The sequence below is a fragment of the Martes martes genome, assembly GCF_963455335.1.
Source record: "Martes martes genome assembly, chromosome: 2".
Classification (NCBI taxonomy): domain Eukaryota; kingdom Metazoa; phylum Chordata; class Mammalia; order Carnivora; family Mustelidae; genus Martes; species Martes martes.
The window spans coordinates 139386424-139406126 of record NC_137889.1 but is presented as its reverse complement, the minus strand read 5'-3'; the positions used below and the strand labels follow the sequence as shown (position 1 = coordinate 139406126).

Here is a 19703-nt window from a genome sequence, read left to right as displayed (position 1 = left end):
CTGACTCCACCTGTTCAAGGTTGGAGATGTTTGAGATTACTTGTTTAATGCCTCCCCCTTGCCCTATCTTTTTCTCTGTGTCACCCCAGTGTCCCCTGCTGTGCCCACTGAGCACACAGAGGTTCTTCAAGCAAGGAGCACAAGCCAAAGGAGCATGAGGCCTTCAGAGTCTGGCACCTCAGCTCCGGGGTGCCTCGAGGTGGCTCTGGGAGGGAGAAGCACCAGCGAGCCCCACCTGCAGACCTCACGCTAGCGTCTGTCACACTGTTGCCCCTTGACCACTGCTGAAACTGCTTGCCTGGGCGGGGGCTCGAACTGGCTCCAGCCTACCCCACTGCTACAGAGAGTGGGGCGCTGGAAGCCCTTCCTTTCCTGGCGTGAAGCTTGTTTAGACTACCAAGAACAGCCTGCACCCACCCGGGCACCCACCCTGACATGGAGCAGCCCCTGTCCCCAAAGGCCCACCCACCCCAACATCTTGTCTGTGGCCCAGGATCTGAGGAGCAGCACAAGAGACAAGAGTAGAAGGTCAGGAGGATGCAAAGGGGAAGAGGAAAGCGTTTCAACTGTGCTCTGGCTTTGGTAGGGTCCTGGATGGCAAAGGCAGTCTGAGGCCCCTCGGGGTAGGAGCAGACTGAGCTCTGGAGGTCTGACAAAGTTGGAGCCTGAGAAGAGGAAGGGCATCACGCTCAGAAGCCTGGAGCCAGAGAGAGAGGTGGTGTCATTCACGGGATACAACCACCTCTGAGAGAGGGAACGGCTCACTCTGTAAACCACAAGATCTAAAGTAAAAAGGAGTCAGGACCCAGACTACTGCCTCCCTCCTGGACTCAGCATACTTAGGATTTTGTCCTTCAGACCACATGCTCATGCTTACCACTGTTTCTCAAACTTGAGAACATATGATCCCCTACATCCGGCCAAGACCAAGCTGGAAAAGCTGTAACTTTAGGCATATAATTGGCACTGGACTTTCTACAACAGGCACAAACCCCGGCTTTAAAACTGCAGACCAGTATCTGGTCAACAAGACTGTCACCAAATTAAAAGCAGAACATTTCAATAGTCCCGTAGAGAATTGAGAGACACAGGAGAATATGCCCACAGACCCTGCTGGGAACAATGCCCCATGCTCCCCCTCCCCCAGCCTGTCACGTGTGAAGAAGAGAGGGCAGCTGGGAGGGGGACATAGCTGGGTCAGGCTGGGAGGACCAAGAAGAGGCACCAGGAGAGCATAGAGAGAGGCACAGGTGAGACTCAAGGTGAGGAGTTGGGGGAAGGAGGGTCCAGAGCCAGGTCTCCCAGGGACCAAGGCCAGACCCTCTCTCCTGGGCTGTGAAGACCCCCACCTGATTTGGGCGGTGGTAAAGAAGGTCTCTAAGATACTACTTTACTTCAACTCTCTGAGGGGGAAAAACAGAAGTCAAGACTCCAAAATATAAACAGGATGGTTAGCAGAATAATTTGAAAAATAAACATGTTACTTTGATAAGAGAATTTTTTTTTAAGATTCTGTCTATTTATGTGAGAAAGAGAGAGAATGAGAGAACATGAGCAGGAGAGGGAAAAGCAGACTCCCAGAGTCTGCTTCTGGGAGCAGGGAGCCCAACATGGGGCTCGATCCTAGGACCCCCGGATCATGACCTGAGCTGAAGGCAGATGCTTCATCAACTGAGCCACCCAGGCGCGCCCAGAGAACACTTTTAAAAGCACAATTAAAAGAGGGCCTCCAGTTCCAGGTGCTCACAGGTAAAGACTCACAGCTAGGCCCGAAACACAAACGTGTTTTCCACAAACCCCACTCTCCCTGCTGTTCTAAAAACATAAAAAACAAGTTCCCCAAAGCAAAATCCAGTCCAGTGGTTCTTACCAGGGCGATTCTGCCTCCCAGGGGACATGTGGCAATGTCTGGAGACACTCTGGGGATGGGCAGAAGCCAGGGGTGCTGCTACACATCCTACAATGCACATCCCCCACTACAAGAACTCACATGGCCCAAAAGCCCACACTAGACCATCCCACCCCAGGACTGCGGGCTCAGTGAGCAGAGGGCATCCAGCTTAACCCATGCGGGGCGGTTATGTCACAGCTGTGCCATTCTCTTCCCGCTGTGCCAGGAGGTAAGACCCGTGCCACAGGTACCCAGGAGCCTGCCACCAGCCCCGGGGCTGTGAGGAACCTGCCTGGATTTGCCTCCAACGTGTCCAAGGAGGCACTGCCTGTCAGGAAAGCAATGAGAACTTGGCTCCCATTACCTTGCAGGAGAGCGTGCCCTTGAAGCCCAGAAGCATACTACACACCTTGTAGAACTCCAGCCCTCGGCCCTCAATCCCCTCTTTACGCTGTCTGCACAGTGCTCCATGCCGAGGCTCGTGCATCTGGACCATGCTCAAGACTGTGAATGGCATAGCTCCCAAGTGTCCTAGGAATTCCGTATTAACTTATGCTCCTATGTCAAGGGACCCTTGTTTCCCAGGAAAACTTCCTCCTTATCCACTAGAAATCACTCCTGAAAATATCTAGGAAAAAATGTCAACTCTCAACAATGACACATGTTGATGGATTACAGGTGATCCAGACAACCTGTGAGGGAAAATGGTGGAAGTAGCTTCCCCGATTTCAAAAATTCATTTAAATCATTCTAAAGCAGAAGTAAAACTCCTTTTAACCAGGCAAGCTCACTTGACACTATAGTATCTCTTTACCTGTATAAGTAACTGCAGGATTATTTTTTTTTTATTTTTTTTTTAAAGATTTTATTTATTTATTTGTCAGAGAGAGAGAGGGAGAGAGAGAGCACGAGCATAGGCAGAGGGAGAGGGAGAAGCAGGCTCCCTGCCAAGCAAGGAGCCCGATGTGGGACTCGATCCCAGGACGCTGGGATCATGACCCGAGCCGAAGGCAGCTGCTTAACCAACTGAGCCACCCAGGCGTCCCTGCAGGATTATTTTTAATCAAAGGCTATTTGATAACTCTAGAAATCAACAATAGTCAGGATTATGAAACCACAGAAGAGAACTTGGAGGGGAAATCCCTTCCTGTCTGTTGTTGCCCACACTCACCAGCTAGTCCCAAACTGCCACAGTTTTGTCAGTTCCAGTGCCAGGCCTGGGAGTAGGCTGAGTGAGACAATAGGCCAGAGATGAGCGGCTCCCCCATGAAAGCCTCATTTATTCATGTGGTGTGTGTGTGGGGGCGGGTATAAACATCAACCCAAATGATGTCTCCTTGGGGGCCTTGGGAGGCATGATGTCATGGCTTCTCCGAGCCACAGGGTCTTCAAGGAGCTGAATACAAGAACACCTACCACCTAATTCTGAAAGGGCCTAGACAACAGGCTTCTGGTGCAGTCCCCAGAGTTCCCCTGCCCTTCCTGATCAAACAAGGTGCGGACAAACAGCACTGCTCCACCGCTAGTCAATGAAAAACAACAAAGCCTCGCTTCCGCTTTCCAGCGAGGACTGCACAGGGCAGTCTGACTTGAGTGGAGACGACTGGCAGCAGAGTCCCCTGATTCACCTGGGGTGGCTCTGGTGCTATCATTACCTACGTGTGATAGGGGTCAGCAAACTCAGAGCAGGCGTGTCCCCTACCTGGGTTCTCCCCGACAGTGATGAACACAGTGGGGCAGTATTTAAACCCGCCACGCGGCACCCACCACCACCTGTCACCACTGAGGTGGATGGGGACGTGGGGGTCTCCCAGGAGGAGAGCAAAGCTACCTGGCCTCTCAGGGAACGAGTCCAGAATCACAAATGCCCAGCCACGGTTCTCCTGGAATGTTATGACCTTGATCTCCTAAGAAATTCGTTTCCAGGTGCTTTGTTCTCATCGCCATCAAATCCTCTGCTAACTAGGTAGGCAGCAAGTATGGCCCCTCATACTAGAGACACAGACTTCACGCTCAGGGAAGGCGACTTGGGTAAGTGGCCATCCAAGGTCACCCAACTGGGAAGCTAGTGGCAAGGGCTATATTTCAGGTTTGGTGGCGCCCCACAAGATGGGTTCCCATTAGGTCGTTAGGTCTCTCTTTACAGGTTCCCTAATTAGAGACTGGAAGTCAGTACACCAACACCTCCTGACATTAAGACTGCTGGATACCAACCGTCAGGCACTCTTGCCGGGAGCCCGCGACCCCACACCCTGCAAACCCCGGCCTCCATCTCAGCCCCCAAAACCACCAGCCTGCCTACCGCAAAATGTCACGTTTGTTTGTATTTCCCTTTTTTTTTTTTTTCTTTTGGACGAAGGGGCCACAATCGGGCTCCGGAGGACGAAGCGGGGCGCCAGACAGACGCGCTCCACGCCCTGCCACGAAGTCGAAGGTAGGGCCGGCAATGGACCGCCCCACACCACACCCGCCCGGCCTGAAGGACCCCAGATCCCGGAAAGCCTGGCCCCCCGGCCCCGCCGCCGCCGGGAAGCCCAGGGAGTCGGTCTCGCAGACCCCCAGGCCCTGGGGAGGCCGGCCCTACACACCCCCCGATCTCGGAGAACCCGGCGCTGTAGACCCCCGGACCTTGGGAAGCGCCGGCCTCGCGGGCCTCCCGACTCCCAGACCCCGGGGCACCCGGGAGCCCGGCTGCACTGAGCCCCCCGGATCCCGGAAGCCCGGCCCCGCAGAAGCCCCCCCAGACCCCGCCCGGTGCCCCAGGCCGCGCCCCGGCCCCCACCCTGCCCCTCCTCCCTCCCCTCCGACCCCCCCCCCCCGCGGTCCGCGGGCACCAACCAAGCGCGGCCGCTCGCCCGGCCCGCAGACCCCACCTTGAGGGTCGGATACTCCTGCACCTTCAGGGTCATGGAGAGCTGAGCAGCTGACTCCTGCACCGCCATCTTGAATCGGCCAAAACATTAGCGGGTGGGGGAAGCGCCGCGCGCGGCACGCCGGGTAGTGACGTCGCGCCCTCCCGTGGGGCGGGCCCGGCTGGGGCGGCCCTGGCTGGGGCGGGCCGACGCGTCTGTTCCAATCGCGTCCGCCTACCAGGCAGTGGCGGCGGAAGAAGGCGCGGCCGCGGCGTGTGCGCGGAGAGGCGTCCGGCCCGACCAATCATCTCTGGCCGTCCTCTCGTTCAGCCAATCAGCGGGGAGCCCGGCTCGGCGGCTCCCCCTGGAACTAGCGGCCGGGAAGGACAGGCTCTCCGCGGGGTTGCTCCGGCCAGTCCCGGCGTCTGTGCGCGGAAGGCCCCGAGCATCCGCCGGAGCTGGGAGGCTGAGCGGGAAGAGGCACGGAGCTGCGGGCCGCCTGGATTTCCCTCCTCACGGATGGGGTGGCCGCTGCCCCGTCGGGGAAGGAAAGGCGGACTTGGTACAACCGAATGTCCGGAAAGCGCCGCAAGTGTGCCCTCCCCACCAGGGGCACGTGGCCCGGTGTCCACCGCGGCGCTCCAGTTCCTTGCCAACCACTTCACGATCCAGCCTTTCCAAATAACCCTCTTACTTCCCTTTTAAAACAGAAATGAAATTAGGTTTCATTAATTAGGAGAAGACTTTCGAGTTAAACCGTTTCTTGTCTTTCTCACTCATTCCCGAAACAATTTTTTAAAACTGAAGCTTAGTGTGAAACACCTAAGACTACACAAGGCGGGACCGCTATTGTGGGAGGGGGAACCGCCACGACCTTCTGCCCCCACCTCTGCCCAGCCCGTATGCCATGCAGGTGAGGAGGGAACCACATCAGGGTGAGAGGCAGCTTCCTGTCCTGGATCCGGCTGAAGTCCTTGTACTGGTTGCATCAGCAGGAGTGAATTCATCAGGATCATCAGAAAGTGCTTACAGCTCAGTACTAATCATGCTTTCTCCCAGTTGGTGAATAGATGCGACAGGTCCATCCCGATGAAGTGTTAAAGTGAGAAGGAGGAAAACAGATTCCTGCATATGGTGTATGCCTCTAAGGAGACATTGGGAATGAAATTGATGTAAGACTAGGGGCGCCTGGCTGGCTCAGTCCGTTAAATGTGGGACTCTAGGTTTTGGCTCAGGTCATGATCTCAGGATTGTTAGATGGAGCTCCACGTGAGGCTCAATCAGGGTGTCTTTTTTTTTTTTTTTTAATTTTTTTTTAAATTTATTTATTTGTTAGAGAGAGAGAGAGCGCGAGCGAGCACAAGCAGAGTGGTAGGCAGAGGCAGAGGGAGAAGTAGGCTCCCTGCCGAGCAAGGAGCCCGATGTGGGACTCGATCCCAGGACGCTGGGATCATGACCTGAGCCGAAGGCAGCCGCTTAACCAACTGAGCCACCCAGGCGTCCCTCAATCAGGGAGTCTTAATGGAATTCTCTCTCTCCCTCTGCCTCTGCCCCAACTTGCACGAAAGTGCACACACACTGTCTCTCTGAAATAAATCCTTGAAAAAAAAAAAAAAAGAGGGGCGCCTGGGTGGCTCAGTGGGTTAAAGCCTCTGCCTTCGGCTCAGGTCATGATCTCAGGGTCCTGGGATCGAGCCCCACATTGGGCTCTCTGCTCAGCGGGGAGCCTGCTTCCCTTCCTCTCTCTCTCTCTGTCTGTCTCTCTGCCTACTTGTGATCTGTCAAATAAATAAAATCTTAAAAAAAAAAGAAATTGGTGTAAGACTAGAAAAAAGCAGCATTCTGTGGGAGAAGATATTTGCAAATGTCTTATCAGATAAAGGGCTAGCATCCAAAATCTATAAAGAACTTATCAAAATCAACACCAAAGAACAAATAATCCAGTTAAGAAATGGGCAGAAGACATGAACAAACATGTCCCCAAAGAAGACACACAAATGGCCAACAGACACATGAAAATATGCTCAACATCGATTGGCATCAGGGAGATAAAAATCGAAAGCACAGTGAGATACCACCTCACACCAGTCAGAATGGCTAAATTAATAAGTCAAGAAATAACAAATGTTGGTAAGGATGTGGAGAAAGGGGAACCCTCTTACAGTGCTGGTGGGAATGCAAACCCATACAGCCACTCTGGAAAATAGTGTGGAGGTTCCTTAAAAAGTTAAAAATAGAGCTATCCTATGACCCAGCAATCGCACTACTGGGTATTTGCCACAAAGATACAAATGTAGTGATCCGAAGCATCATGTGCACCCAAATGTTTATAGCAGCAATGTCCACAATAGCCAAACTATGGAAAGAGCCCAGATGTCCATTGACAGGTGAACAGATAAAGAAGATGTGGTATATAAATATACATAGAGACAATGGAATATTACTCAGCCATCAAAAATGAAACCTTGCCATTTGCAATGACATGGATGGAACTAGAGGGTATTATGCTAAGTGATATAAGACAATTATCATACGATTTCATTCATATGTGGAATTTAAGAAACAAAACAGAGGTGGATGGGGAAGAGAGGGAAAAATAAAATGAAATCAAAGAGGGAGAACCATAAGAGACTCTTAATCGTAGGGAACAAACTGAGGGTTGCTGGAGGGGAGGGAGCTGGGGAAATGGGGTGACGGAGTGATGGACATTAAAGAGGGCGCATGATATAATGAGCACTGGGTGTTACATGCAACTGATAAATCACTGAACTCTACCTTTGACATGAGTTAATACACTATATGTTAATTAACTGGATTAAAATAAAATCAAATTTTTAAAAAGACTTCAGAAAATACTGAACAGTAGTGAGCTTATGGGAAATACAAAGGCAGTAATTTGAAGCAAAAAAAGAAAAAAAAGAAAAAAAAAGTGCACCATCTTAGCATTTTTTAAACCCTTAGCAAGGATAAAAAGGGATGCTACGAACTATGATTGATCCCAGATCTAATCACAGTTCATCAGAATAGTGGTGTTCCTGTCTAGTTTAGCAAGTTGTTTTTGTATTTCAAGGAGAAAAACTGAACTTGAAATTAGCACGTGCAGCTTTGGAGAACTGTATTATTTAACCTAGGTTGTCTTGTTTTCAGTTTGCAGGAGTTTAAAAACTAAAGTACTGTGGAAATTGAAACCAAATGTGGTTTAGAATGGAGTCTGGAGGCGGGCAGGGGAACTCCTGCCCTACACTCCAGGTTAACTGGGGATCCAACAGGAAGACATGCACCTTACACCTGCTATTACCTTAGTTACCACTTTACTATCAGCAGGAGGAAGGAAGGTTTCCTCCTCCCCCAGTAACAGCCCAGCCAATGAGGGACTGCCACAGCCTAGCCAAGGCAAGAGAGTCATAGCCCAGCCAATGAGACACTGCCACTACATTTAAATTCCTAGTATACCCCAGTGGACTTACTGTTTACAACAGCCCTCCCAGCTCCTCTTTCCTCTGTAAATGGGCCTCCTCTGCCTTATTCTCTTGACTTGCCTATGGTTTTGACCTGGGTTGTTGGCCCTGCACTGCAGTCCTCTGCTATTCCTAAAAAAAAACCCAGTTTTATAGGGAAAATAGCAAGAAAAATTGTCCTTTTAAAAAAATAGATTTTTATTTATTTATTTGACAGACAGAGATCACAAGTAGGCAGAGAGCCAGGCAAGGGGTTGGGGAGCAGGCTCCCTGCTAAGCAGGAAGCCTGACCCAGGGCTCCATCCCAGGACTCTGGGATCGTGACTGTAAGGGCCTATTCAGCCAGAGCGACCCCACCCCGGTTGAACAGCCATTTTGTTGTTTATGCAGTAAAACTTAAATTGACCCTGCCCGCCCCCCGGGGAACTTACTTAAAAGCAAGTCCAGGAAACCAGTCCCAGGTAACAAAGCCCAAATACAAGGGTGGGTCAGGTCAGGTGGAGATAACACCCCAAATACAAGGGTGGGTCAGGTCAGGTGAAGATAACGGCCCAAATGCAGTGATGAGTCAGGTGGAGAAATGAAATCAGTAAAGCGTGCATACTGTCTCCCTAGTTACCAAGGAGTGTGAGCCCCACTTTTTGGGCGCCTTTTGGGCACCAATTCTGAATAAGGTGATAGGCTAGTTCAAATAGCTACTATGGGGTGAACTGCAATTCAACTGGCCACCCGTGTGGGACCTAGCATGACTGTGCAGCTTTCTCTGTGTGTTACAATCTCATTAGCCACCTGTGTGTGACCAGGCCCAAGCACATGGCCTTTGCTCTATAAAAGTTAGTCTGTAAGGCAGGGAGGGGTCACCCTCTCTGCAAGAGATGGCCCTGGCCGGTCAGTTTGATTCTCGATGCTTGGCGTGAAATAAAGCTTTGCTTGACCTTCACTTTGTATCAGTCTCGCTCCTTTGACCATGGACCCAACAATGACCTGAGCTGAAGGCAGAGGCTTCAACCCACTGAGCCACCCAGGCACCCCAAAATTGTTCTATTTTTTAAAAAAGATTTTATTTATTTATTTGACAGATAGAGATCACAAGTAGTCAGAGAGGCAGGCAGAAAGAGAGAGAGGAGGAAGCAGAGAGCCTGATGCGGGGCTCGATCCCAAGACCCTGGGATCATGATCTGAGCTGAAGGCAGAGGCTTTAACCCACTGAGCCACCCAGGCACCCCAAAATTGTTCCATTTTTAAGGTTAATACATTGCCTTCTAAGTTGTCGATAAAATAAATCCTCATTATCTCTATGCTCTTTCCCAAAAGGAAATGCCATTTGATTATTCCAAGAGACAGCAAGTTTTCTCTAGAGTAACAGAACCCACCAAGTTTTTAAAAAATTGAGATACACTGTGTGTAAATTTAAGGTATACAATGTATTGATTTGATACATTTACATTACAATATAATTGCTATCATAGAGTTGGGCATGCAGCCATGGATCACAAACTGTCACTTCTTCTAGTGTTGAGAACAATTCGGTTCTGATCACTGAGCAAGTTTAATGCTCAATACATTTTTGTTGTCTATAATCACTGTACTGTGTACTAGGTCTCTGGGACTAAGTGGCTTACTAGTTCCAATAAGTACCTTTAAACTACTTCTCTCCCATTCCCCCACCCTGCAAGCCCTGGTAACCATCATTTTACTTGCCACTTATGATTTCAGCTTATTTAGGTTCCACATGCAAGAGATATGAATCATGAAGTATTTCTCTTTGTCTGACTTACATTACTCAGCTTAATGTCCTCAAGGTCCATCCATTGTTGCAAATGGCAGAATTTCCTCTTTTCTCATTGCTGAATAGTTATCCACTGTGTATATACACACCATTTCTTTATCCATTCATCCATTGATAAGACACAGGTTATTTAAAAACTTGACTATTGTGAATAATGCTGCCTTAAACACAGGAGTATATATGTTTCTTTGGTATCCTGTTTTCATTTCCTTTGGATGCATATCCACAAGTGGGATTGCTGAATCATATAGTAGTTCTATTTTTAACTTTTTGAGGAACCTCCATATTGTTCTCAGTGGTGGTTGAACCAGTTTACATTCCCACCAACTGTGCACAAGGGCACCCTTTTCCCACATCCTCACCAACACTTGTTATCTCTTGTCTTTTTTCTTTTTAAATATTTTATTTATTTATTTGACAGGCAGAGATCACAAGTAGGCAGAGAGGCAGGCAGAGAGAGAGGGGGAAGCAGGATCCCTGCTGAGCAGAGAGCCCGATGCAGGGCTCGATCCCAGGACCCTGAGATCATGACCTGAGCTGAACCCACTGAGCCACGCAGGGACCCCATCTCTTGTCTTTTTGATACTTAGCCATTCTTACATGTGTAAGGCAATATCTCATCATGCTTTTTGATTTGCATTTCCCTGGTGATTATTGATATTGAGCACCCACTCATGTACCTGTTGGTTATTTGGATGTCTTCTTTGGGAAAATTCAGTTTTGGTCTATTTAGGTTCTCTGCCCATTTTTAAGCTGGATAGTTCGGGGGGTTTTGTTGTTATTCTTGTTGTTGAGTTTATGAGTTCTTGACAGAGTTTAGATATTAACTGCAAATATTTGGTTTACAATTTTTTTTTCCATTTTGTAGATTGTCTTTTCATTTTGTTGATGGCTTATTTTGCTGTGCAGAAACTTTTAAGTTTGATGTAGTCTCACTTGTTGATATTTTTCTTTTGTTGTTTGTTCTCTTGGTGTCATAAAAAAATCATTGTCAAGACCAATATGGAGCAGTTTCTTCCCTGTTTCCTTTTAGGAACTTTAGGGTTTCAGTTCTTAAGCTTAAGACTGATGCATTTTGAGTTAATTTTTGTGAGTGGTGAGAAGGGGGTCCAATTTCATTCTTCTGTGTGTGTTTATCTTGTTTTCCCAGTACCACTTGTTGAAGAGACTATCCTTTCCTTGCTGGATGTTCTTGGCTCCTTTATCAAATATTAGTTGACCATATGTGTGAGGTTTATTTCTAGGCTCTCTATTCTGTTCCATTGGTCTACGTGTCTGTTTTTATGTCAGTAATACACTTTTTAAAATTACTATAGTTTTGTAGTATAGCTTCAGGTCACAGCCAGCTTTACAGAAGGATCTCTACTCAGCTAGAGAGCTCTCTAAAAAAGGGTCTTTAAGCCTCAGTTGTCAAGCATGGCCCCCCAAATGCACTGGCCATAATAGCTGGCAAAAGACAGGGCAAACCGGGGTGTATAAGAGAACTCCAAAATGCTATTCAAGGTTCCCAAATTCTAATAGAAGTGTACCAAGTTAATGCTCTCGTAGTAATAAGGAATTCTTCTTTGGTTTGTTTTCTAGACAATTACACACAGGAAAACACCACTGCTTAATAGGAATTTTGAATGATTTATAATTTGATTTGGTTCCTAAAAGGCCCGGAGAAAAAAAAGAGTGACATTTTTTCTGTTTTGGATTTTCTCTGATCTAAATGTTCCAACTAGTGTCTGCTTTGGTAAAGAAACAAACAGTTAAATCAGTTATGTGTCTTAGGACAGTGCTGGAAGCTACCAAATACTGAAACTGAAAGCATTAAAATTCAGATGCACTCGATCCACCTTCTGTGTTAAAGCTATCGATTGTCTATGTTCCATGTTAACTGTGTGACTAAAATGTGTTATTAAAGTTACTGCATTTTTTTATTTATTAGAGAGAGAGAGCACTAGCAGAGGGAGAAGCAGACTCTGCTGAGCACAGAGACTGATGTGGGACTGATTCCAGGACCTTGAGATCACGACCTGAGCCAAAACCAAGAGTCAGATGATAAACTGACTGAGCTACCCAGGCACTCCAGAAATACTGCTTTACAACAAAAATACCACACTGGAAGGGGTAACATTTCCCACACTTTAGGGGGTCATCATTTTATATACAGGATCTTCAAAAGAAAGAACCCCAAATATTTTAACCCCAAATAAAAAGAAAGTTTTTAAGGAGAGGATTCTGGGAAGACGGCAGAGTAGGAAGTGCATGTAAGTTGAGAAACTGCCTCCCCATCTGGACCACAGCTACAGTTGCAGAAACCATCTGATGCAATGACCATCTTGGACTCAGGAGTCTGTTGGAGGCTTGAAACTTCCAGACTTGGAAGGTAAATTACAGCTACTTTTGGTCAATTTCAGCTCTTAGGACAGTAGCAGCTACCCATCCCCATCTTTCCAGCCCCAGTCACACCACAGGCAATTGTCCACCTATTTCCTGAACAGTATGCAGAAGCCAGTATAGGCAAAAAGACCCTGTCTTCCAAAGAGTAGGGATCTGGGCTTTGACTACTGATTGTTCCTTCTACTAACACAGGTTCAGACAAATAGTCAGGCAGCCACGGTTGTTGCCCCTCCCCACATTGTTGTAAGCCCTCTCCCTCTGGCTGAACAGACTTCTAGGGGAATTCACTGCCAGCTCCCTTCCCACTACTTTACTTTTTCTTTTTCATTTTTTGGGAGCCAGATATTTAGAACAACTGCATATGAGGGGAAAATTAGAAAGTGGGCCATGCATGTCCAAGAAAGGGCTCAAAAAAGACTTGAGAAGACCTTAAGTTATAACTCAGGCTGATCCTCAGCACAACAATCAAAGCAAAATAAAAACAATAACAAAAAACAGCAAACCTTAAGGTAGGGGGAGAATCTGATTTCCAGAGAAACCACATTATTAAATCCAAATGTTCAGGGTTCAATGTTCAATGGAAAATCTCAAGGCATACAAAGAAACTGGAAAGTATGGCCCATTTAGAGGGAAAAAAATATATCAACAGAAACTTTATGAAAAACACCAACAGAGCCTAAGGGACCTATGGGACATAGCAAGCAGATCAGGCTACCCATTGTGGGCATTGCAGACAAAGACAAAGACAAAGAGAATCTCAAAGGCAGCAAAAGACAAGCAACTCATCACATAAAACAGCTCTTGAGGGTGCCCGGGTGGCTCAGTGGGTTAAAGCCTCTGCCTTCGGCTCAGGTCATGATCCCGGAGTCCTGGGATCAAGCCCACTTTGGGCTCTCTGCTCAGCAGAGAGCCTGCTTCCCCTGCTCTCTCTGCCTGCCTCTCTGCCTACTTTGATTTCTGTCTGTCAAATAAATAAATAAAATCTTTAAAAAAAAACCCCACAGCTCTTGAATAAGATGATAAGCAGACTTTTCATTAGAAATTTTGGAAGCCAGAAGATAGTGGGTCAACATATTCAAAGTGTTAAGAGGCAGGGGGAGAAACAACCCTGTCAATCAAGAATCCTATATCCAACAAAACATTCCCAGATAAACAAAAGCTAAGGGTTTTCATGGCCACCTAGACCTGCCCTGGAAGAAATGTTCAAGGGAGTCCTGCAGGGTGAAATGAAAGGACACTAAACAGTAATTTGAAGCCATATGGAGAAATAAAGAATCTCAATAAAAGTAAATACATGAACAATTTTAAAAGTATTGTAACATCGGTTTGTAATTGTACTTTTTGTTTCCTACATGATTTAAGAGACTAATACATTTTAAGAAATTATTAGTTTAAAAGCTAGTATTGTAACTTTGTTTATAATTCCAATTCTTGTTTTCTGCATAATTTAAGAGAATGATTCATTTCAAAGAATTTTTAATTTATGTTTCTGTGCACACAGTGTACAAAGGTATAATGTTGTGACATTGATAATTGAAGGGGGAGGGGACAGAGCTATAAAGGAACAGACATTTTATTGTTCTTCAAATTAATCTGATATAAATTATATAAATTCAAATTAGACTATTGTATCTTTGGTAGTTTTTTTCCTAAAGATTTTTATTTATTTATTTGACAGAAAGAGAGGGAACACAAGCAGGGAGAGTGGGAGAGGGAGAAGCAGACTCCCCACTGAACAGGGAGCTCAACGCAGGGCTCAATTCCAGGATCCTGGGACCATGACCCAAGCTGAAGGCAGATGCCCAATGACTGAGCCACCCAGGTACCCCAAATTTTGGTATTTTAAATATAAGTCCCACAAATAAAACAGCTATGGAATATACACAAACAGAAAAGGGAAAGGAATTTAAATATTTCACTATAAAAAATCAACTAAGCACAAAAGAAGATAGTAATGCAGGAACAAGTGACAAGAAACTATAATGCACATGGGAAACAGTATAGTGACAGAACTAAATATTTCCTTTTCAGCAAAATCATAAATATAAATGAACCAAACTCTCTAAACAAAAACAGAGATTGGCAGAATGGGAAAAATATGTAATCTAACCATAGGTTGTCTATAAGAAACTCACTTGAGATCCAAAGACACAAACAGATTGAAAGTGAAGGGATGTAAAAACATACTCTATGAAAATACTGACCAAAGGAGAAATAGGGGTGGTTACACTAATATCAGACAAAATAGACTTTAAATTAATACAGCAAGAACTTAGAGGAAATATAAAATTTACATAGCTAACAACGACCATCAAAATACATAAGGCAAAAAACTGACAAAATTGAAGGGAGAAATAGCCAGTTTTACAATAACATTTGGAGATTTGATTACCTCACTTACAATAACAGGTAGAACTAGAAAAAAGATAAATAAGGAAACAGGACTTAACACAATAAACCAACCAGATCCAAAAGACATACAGAACACCCACCCATCAACAACCATGCACACATTCTTCACAAGTGCACACCAGGTATTTCCCAGGATGAACCATCTTTGAGGCTACTAGTTAAGTCTCAGGGGATTTTAAAAGATAGATATTGGGATGCCTGGGTAGCTCAGTCAGTTGGGTGCCCAACTCTTGATCTTGGCTCAGGTCTTGGTCTCAGGGTCATAAGTTCAGACCCCTCATTGGGCCTCATACTGGGCATGGAGCCGAGTTAAAAAAAAAAGATATCATACAAAGGGCTTCTCTGATCACAATGGGATGAGGCTAGAAATCAATAATGGAAGGAAAAGTAGAAAATTCACAGAATTGTGGAAATCAAACAATGCACTTTTATTTTTTATTGATATATATATTTAATTTTAATACAAACTCGGATTTTAGAAGCTGTACAAAGAAAGCTAAAAACACTTCACATATTCATGTAGCTTTAATATTTAGTCTTTGCTTTTACTGTACTGACTTAGAATGTTCACATTTACTGAGGAGGACCAAGCATGACCATCACCATCTGAGCAGCTTGCTGGGGGCTTGTGATTTCTTCCATGTTCTCTCTTCTCAAAAATCAACTGTTTCAAGTCTTGAAGCTATTCTGCTTCTCACAGGTGTTTCCAGAATAAAAGGAATGCTTATAAAAGAATTCTTCTGTTCATATTTTCAATATTCATTTTATGTTTAGAAGCTGTAAGTTTGTAGAGACTGTAATTATGGTCAACAACTTTGGACCTATTTTGAACATCAGAGGCTCAATCTGTTGTCCAAACAGCACACTTTTACACAACCAATGAATCAGATATGAATCTATGTTAAAAATCATGAAGAAAATTAGAAAATAATTAGAGATGAATGAAAAAGGAAGCACAATTTACTAAAACTAATGAATTCATTGACAGTGGTCTTAGAGGAAATTTATACTATAAACATATTTAAAAACAAGAGTGATTTCAAGTCAATGACCTAAATTTACAACTTAAGGAATCAGAGAAACAAGAACAGACTAAACCCAAAGCTAGCAGTAGGAAGAAAATAATAAAGATGAGAGCAGAGAAAAACAAAATAGAGGAGAGAAAACAACAGAGAAAATCAATGAAACCAAAAGTTGGTTCTTTGGATAAATCAACATAATTGACAAAACTTTAGCTAGATGGGCCAGGAAAAAAAAACAGGTTACTAAAATTAGAAATGAAAGTGGAAATTTTCAAACAAATGTGACAGAAATAAAAAGGATTATAAGACAGTACTATGAATAAATGTACATCAAAAAATTGGGTAACCTAGATGAAATGGGCAGATTCTTAGAAACACAAAACCCACCAAGACTAAATCATGAAGAAATAGAACATCTTAATAGACATAGAACTAGTAAGTAAATTGAACGAATAATAAAAAATCTCTTGACAGGGCGCCTGGGTGGCTCAGTTGGTTAAGCAACTGCCTTCGGTTCAGGTCATGATCCCAGGGTCCTGGGATTGAGCCCCACATTGGGCTCACTGCTTGGTAGGGAGCCTGCTTCTCCCTCTCCCTCTGCTGCTCTACCTGCTTGTGTCTCTCGCTCTGTCAAATAAATAAGTAAAATCTGTAAAAAAATTAAAAAGTAAAACAATCTCTTGACAAAGAAAAGCCCCAGACCTGATGGTTTCACCTACAACTGTAGGAAACTACAAAAATGTTGTCCCAACATCTAAAGAACTAATACTAATTATTTTCAAATTTTTCCAAAAATTGAAAATGAGGGAACACTTATTAACTCATTTTTATGAGGTCAGCATTGCCCTGAGCCAAAGCCAGGCAAGGCCTACAAGAAAAGAAACTACAGAGTGGTATCACTTATGAACGTTGATGCCAAAATCCTCAACAAAATACAAGCAAACAGAATTCAGCAGCATATTTAAAAGGATTCTATCCCACGACCAAGTGGGATTTATCTCTGGCATGCAAGGATGGTTCAACATATGAAAATCATGGGTGCCTGGGTGGCTCCGTGGGTTAAACCCTCTGCCTTTGGCTCAGGTCATGATCCCAGGGTCCTGGGATTGAGTCCCGCATCAGGCTCTCTGCTCAGCAGGGAGCCCGCTTCCCTTCCTCTCTCTCTGCCTGCCTCTTTGCCTACTTGTGATCTCTGTCTGTCAAATAAATAAATAAAATCTTTAAAAAAAAACACATGAAAATCAATGTAATGTACCACATTAACAGCGTGAAGGGAAAAAAAAACCCATGTGGTCATTTCAATTGATGCAGAAAAAATATTTGAAAGAATTCAACACTCTCTCACGATTAAAAAAAAAAAACACTTAGAAAGATTAAAATAACTCAATATAATAAAAGCCATATAGGATAAAACCCATAGTGTCCATCAAACTCAGTGGTCAAACACTTAAAGCTTTTCTTCTACAATCAAGACTAAGGTAAGGATGCCCACATTTACCACTTCTATTAAACATAGTACTGGAAATTCTAGCCAGAACAACTAGGCAAGATAGCATCAGTCAGTAGAGCATGTGATTCTTGACCTCAGGGTCATGAGTTCAAGCCCCATGGAAGCCTACTTAAAAAGAACAATAATTGAAAAAAAAAAAAAGAACAATAATTGGGCACGTGGGTGGCTCAGTGGGTTAAAGCCTCTGCCTTCTGCTCAGGTCACGATCCCAGGATCCTGGGATCGAGTCCCGCATTGGGCTCTCTGCTCAGCAGGGAGCCTGCTTCTCCATCTCTCTCTGCCTGCCTCTCTGCCTACTTGTGATCTCTGTCAAATAAATAAATAAAATCTTAAAAAAAAAAAAAAGAACAATAATTGGGGCACCTGGCTGGATCAGTCAGTTAAGCTTCTGCCCTTAGCTCAGGTCAAGATCCTAGGTTCCTAGGGTCAAACCTCACATGGGGCTCACTTCTCAGCAGGGAGCATGTTTTTCTCTCTCTCTCTGCCTGCCACTCCCCCTGCTTGTGCATGCGTGCTCTCTCTCTCTGTCAAATAAATAAATAAAATCTTTTTATTTGTTAAAAAATAAATAAAAAGAATAATAATAAAAAATAATTAGACAAGAATACTAAGTGGCATCAAAATTAGGAAGAACTGGGGCGCCTGGGTGGCTCAGTGGGTTAAAGCCTCTGCCTTCGGCTCAGGTCATGATCGCAGAGTCCTGGAATCGAGCCCCAATTCGGGCACTCTGCTCATCGGGGAGCCTGCTTCCCTTCCTCTCTCTCTGCCTGCCTCTCTGCCTACTTGTGATCTCTGTCTGTCAAATAAGTGAATAAAATCTTTAAAAAATTTTAGGAAGAACTAAAGCTGTCTCTGTTTGAAGATTATGTAATCTTATATTAGAAAACCTGAAAGAATACATAAAATACCCATTAGAACTAATAGATGATTTCAGCAAAGTGGCAGGATACAAAGTCAACAAAATATCAGTTGCATTTCTACACTTGAACAATGCACAATATTAAAAGGAAATTGTAAAAAAAAATTCCACTTACAATAACATAAAGAAGAATCAAGTACTCAGGGATTAACTTAACCAAGGAAGTGAAATACTTGTACAATGAAAACTACAAAGTGTTGCTGAAAAAAATTAAAGAAGTCATAAATAAATGGAAACACATTTTCTGTGTTTGTGGATTTGAAGTCTCAATATTGTGAAAATGTCCAAGTTCCCAAAGTAATCTATAGTTTCAGTACAATCCTTATAAAATCCAAATTTCATTTTTGGCAGAAACTGGAAATCCCATTCTAAATTTCACATGAAATCTCAAGGGACCCTGAATAGCCAAAATAATCTTGAAAAAGGAGACCAAAACTAGAGGAATAACAGTTTCTGGTTTTGAAACTTACTACAAAGCTACAATAATCAAAACAGTGTGGTGTTGGCAAAAAGACAGTCATATAAACCAATAGAAGGGAATAGACAGCTCAGAAACACACCCTCACAAACATGGTCAAGTGATTTTCAACAAGGGTGCCAAGACCACTCAATAGGGAAAGGGCAGTCTTTTCAACAAATGGTGTTGGGAAAACTGGATATCCCCAAGCAAAAAATGACTTTGGAGGCTTACCTTATATGAAAAAATTAACTCAAAATGGATCAAAGACCTAAAACTATAAATCTCTTAGGGGAAAACACAGACAAAAGCTTCACGACATTTGACATGATTTCTTGGATAGGACAGCAAAGGCACAGGAAACAAAAGAAAAGATAGACAAATTATACTTCATGAAAATTTTCAAATTTTGTGCATCCAGAGACACTCTCAACAAAATAAAAAAGCAGTCCACAGGATGGGAGAAAATATTTGCAAATGACGTGTCTCACAAGGTATTATTATGCAGACTATGTAGAGAACCTCTAAAACTCAAGAACAAAAAAAAACAAACAACCCGAGTCAAAAATGGGCAAAGAACTTGAACAGACATTCCTCCAGTGGGATGATCACGACACAACAACGGTAAATAATGGTTGTTACAGGGATGTGGGGGAACTGGAGTGCTGAATGCTACTGGTGGGGAAAAGAGGATGGAGGTTACTCAAAGCATTAAAATAGAATTATCATATGATCCCACCATTCTACCTGCAGGTATGTTCCCAAAAGAATCAAGGGCAGGGTCTTGAAGAGATATTTGCACAACCATGTTCACTGCAGCACTAGTTACAGCAGCTAAAGAAGGTGAAGCAACCTGAGTATCCATGGACAGATGAATGATTACCAAAATGTGGTCCATCCATACAATGGCACATTATTCAGCCTTAAAAATGAAGAAAGTTCTGACACCTGCTACAGCATGGAAGAACCTTGAGGACATGATGCTCATTGAAATAACCCAGACACAAA

The 19703-nt window shown here is 44.4% G+C and overlaps 1 protein-coding gene across 3 annotated transcripts in view; it reads right to left on the bottom strand.

Annotated features, from left to right (window-relative positions):
* The window catches only part of MAEA (macrophage erythroblast attacher, E3 ubiquitin ligase), a 30879-nt gene extending 26019 nt beyond the window's left edge, over positions 1-4860 (bottom strand). For all 3 annotated transcript variants that reach the window (XR_013966384.1, XM_080796113.1, XM_080796114.1), the window contains exon 1: positions 4765-4860. Coding sequence is in view for 2 of the 3 variants with exons in the window: in XM_080796113.1 (XP_080652239.1) it covers positions 4765-4833 (69 nt within the window). In the remaining variant the exon portion in view is untranslated. The remainder of the gene's footprint in view (positions 1-4764) is intronic.
* Positions 4861-19703: the final 14843 nt, after the last annotated feature.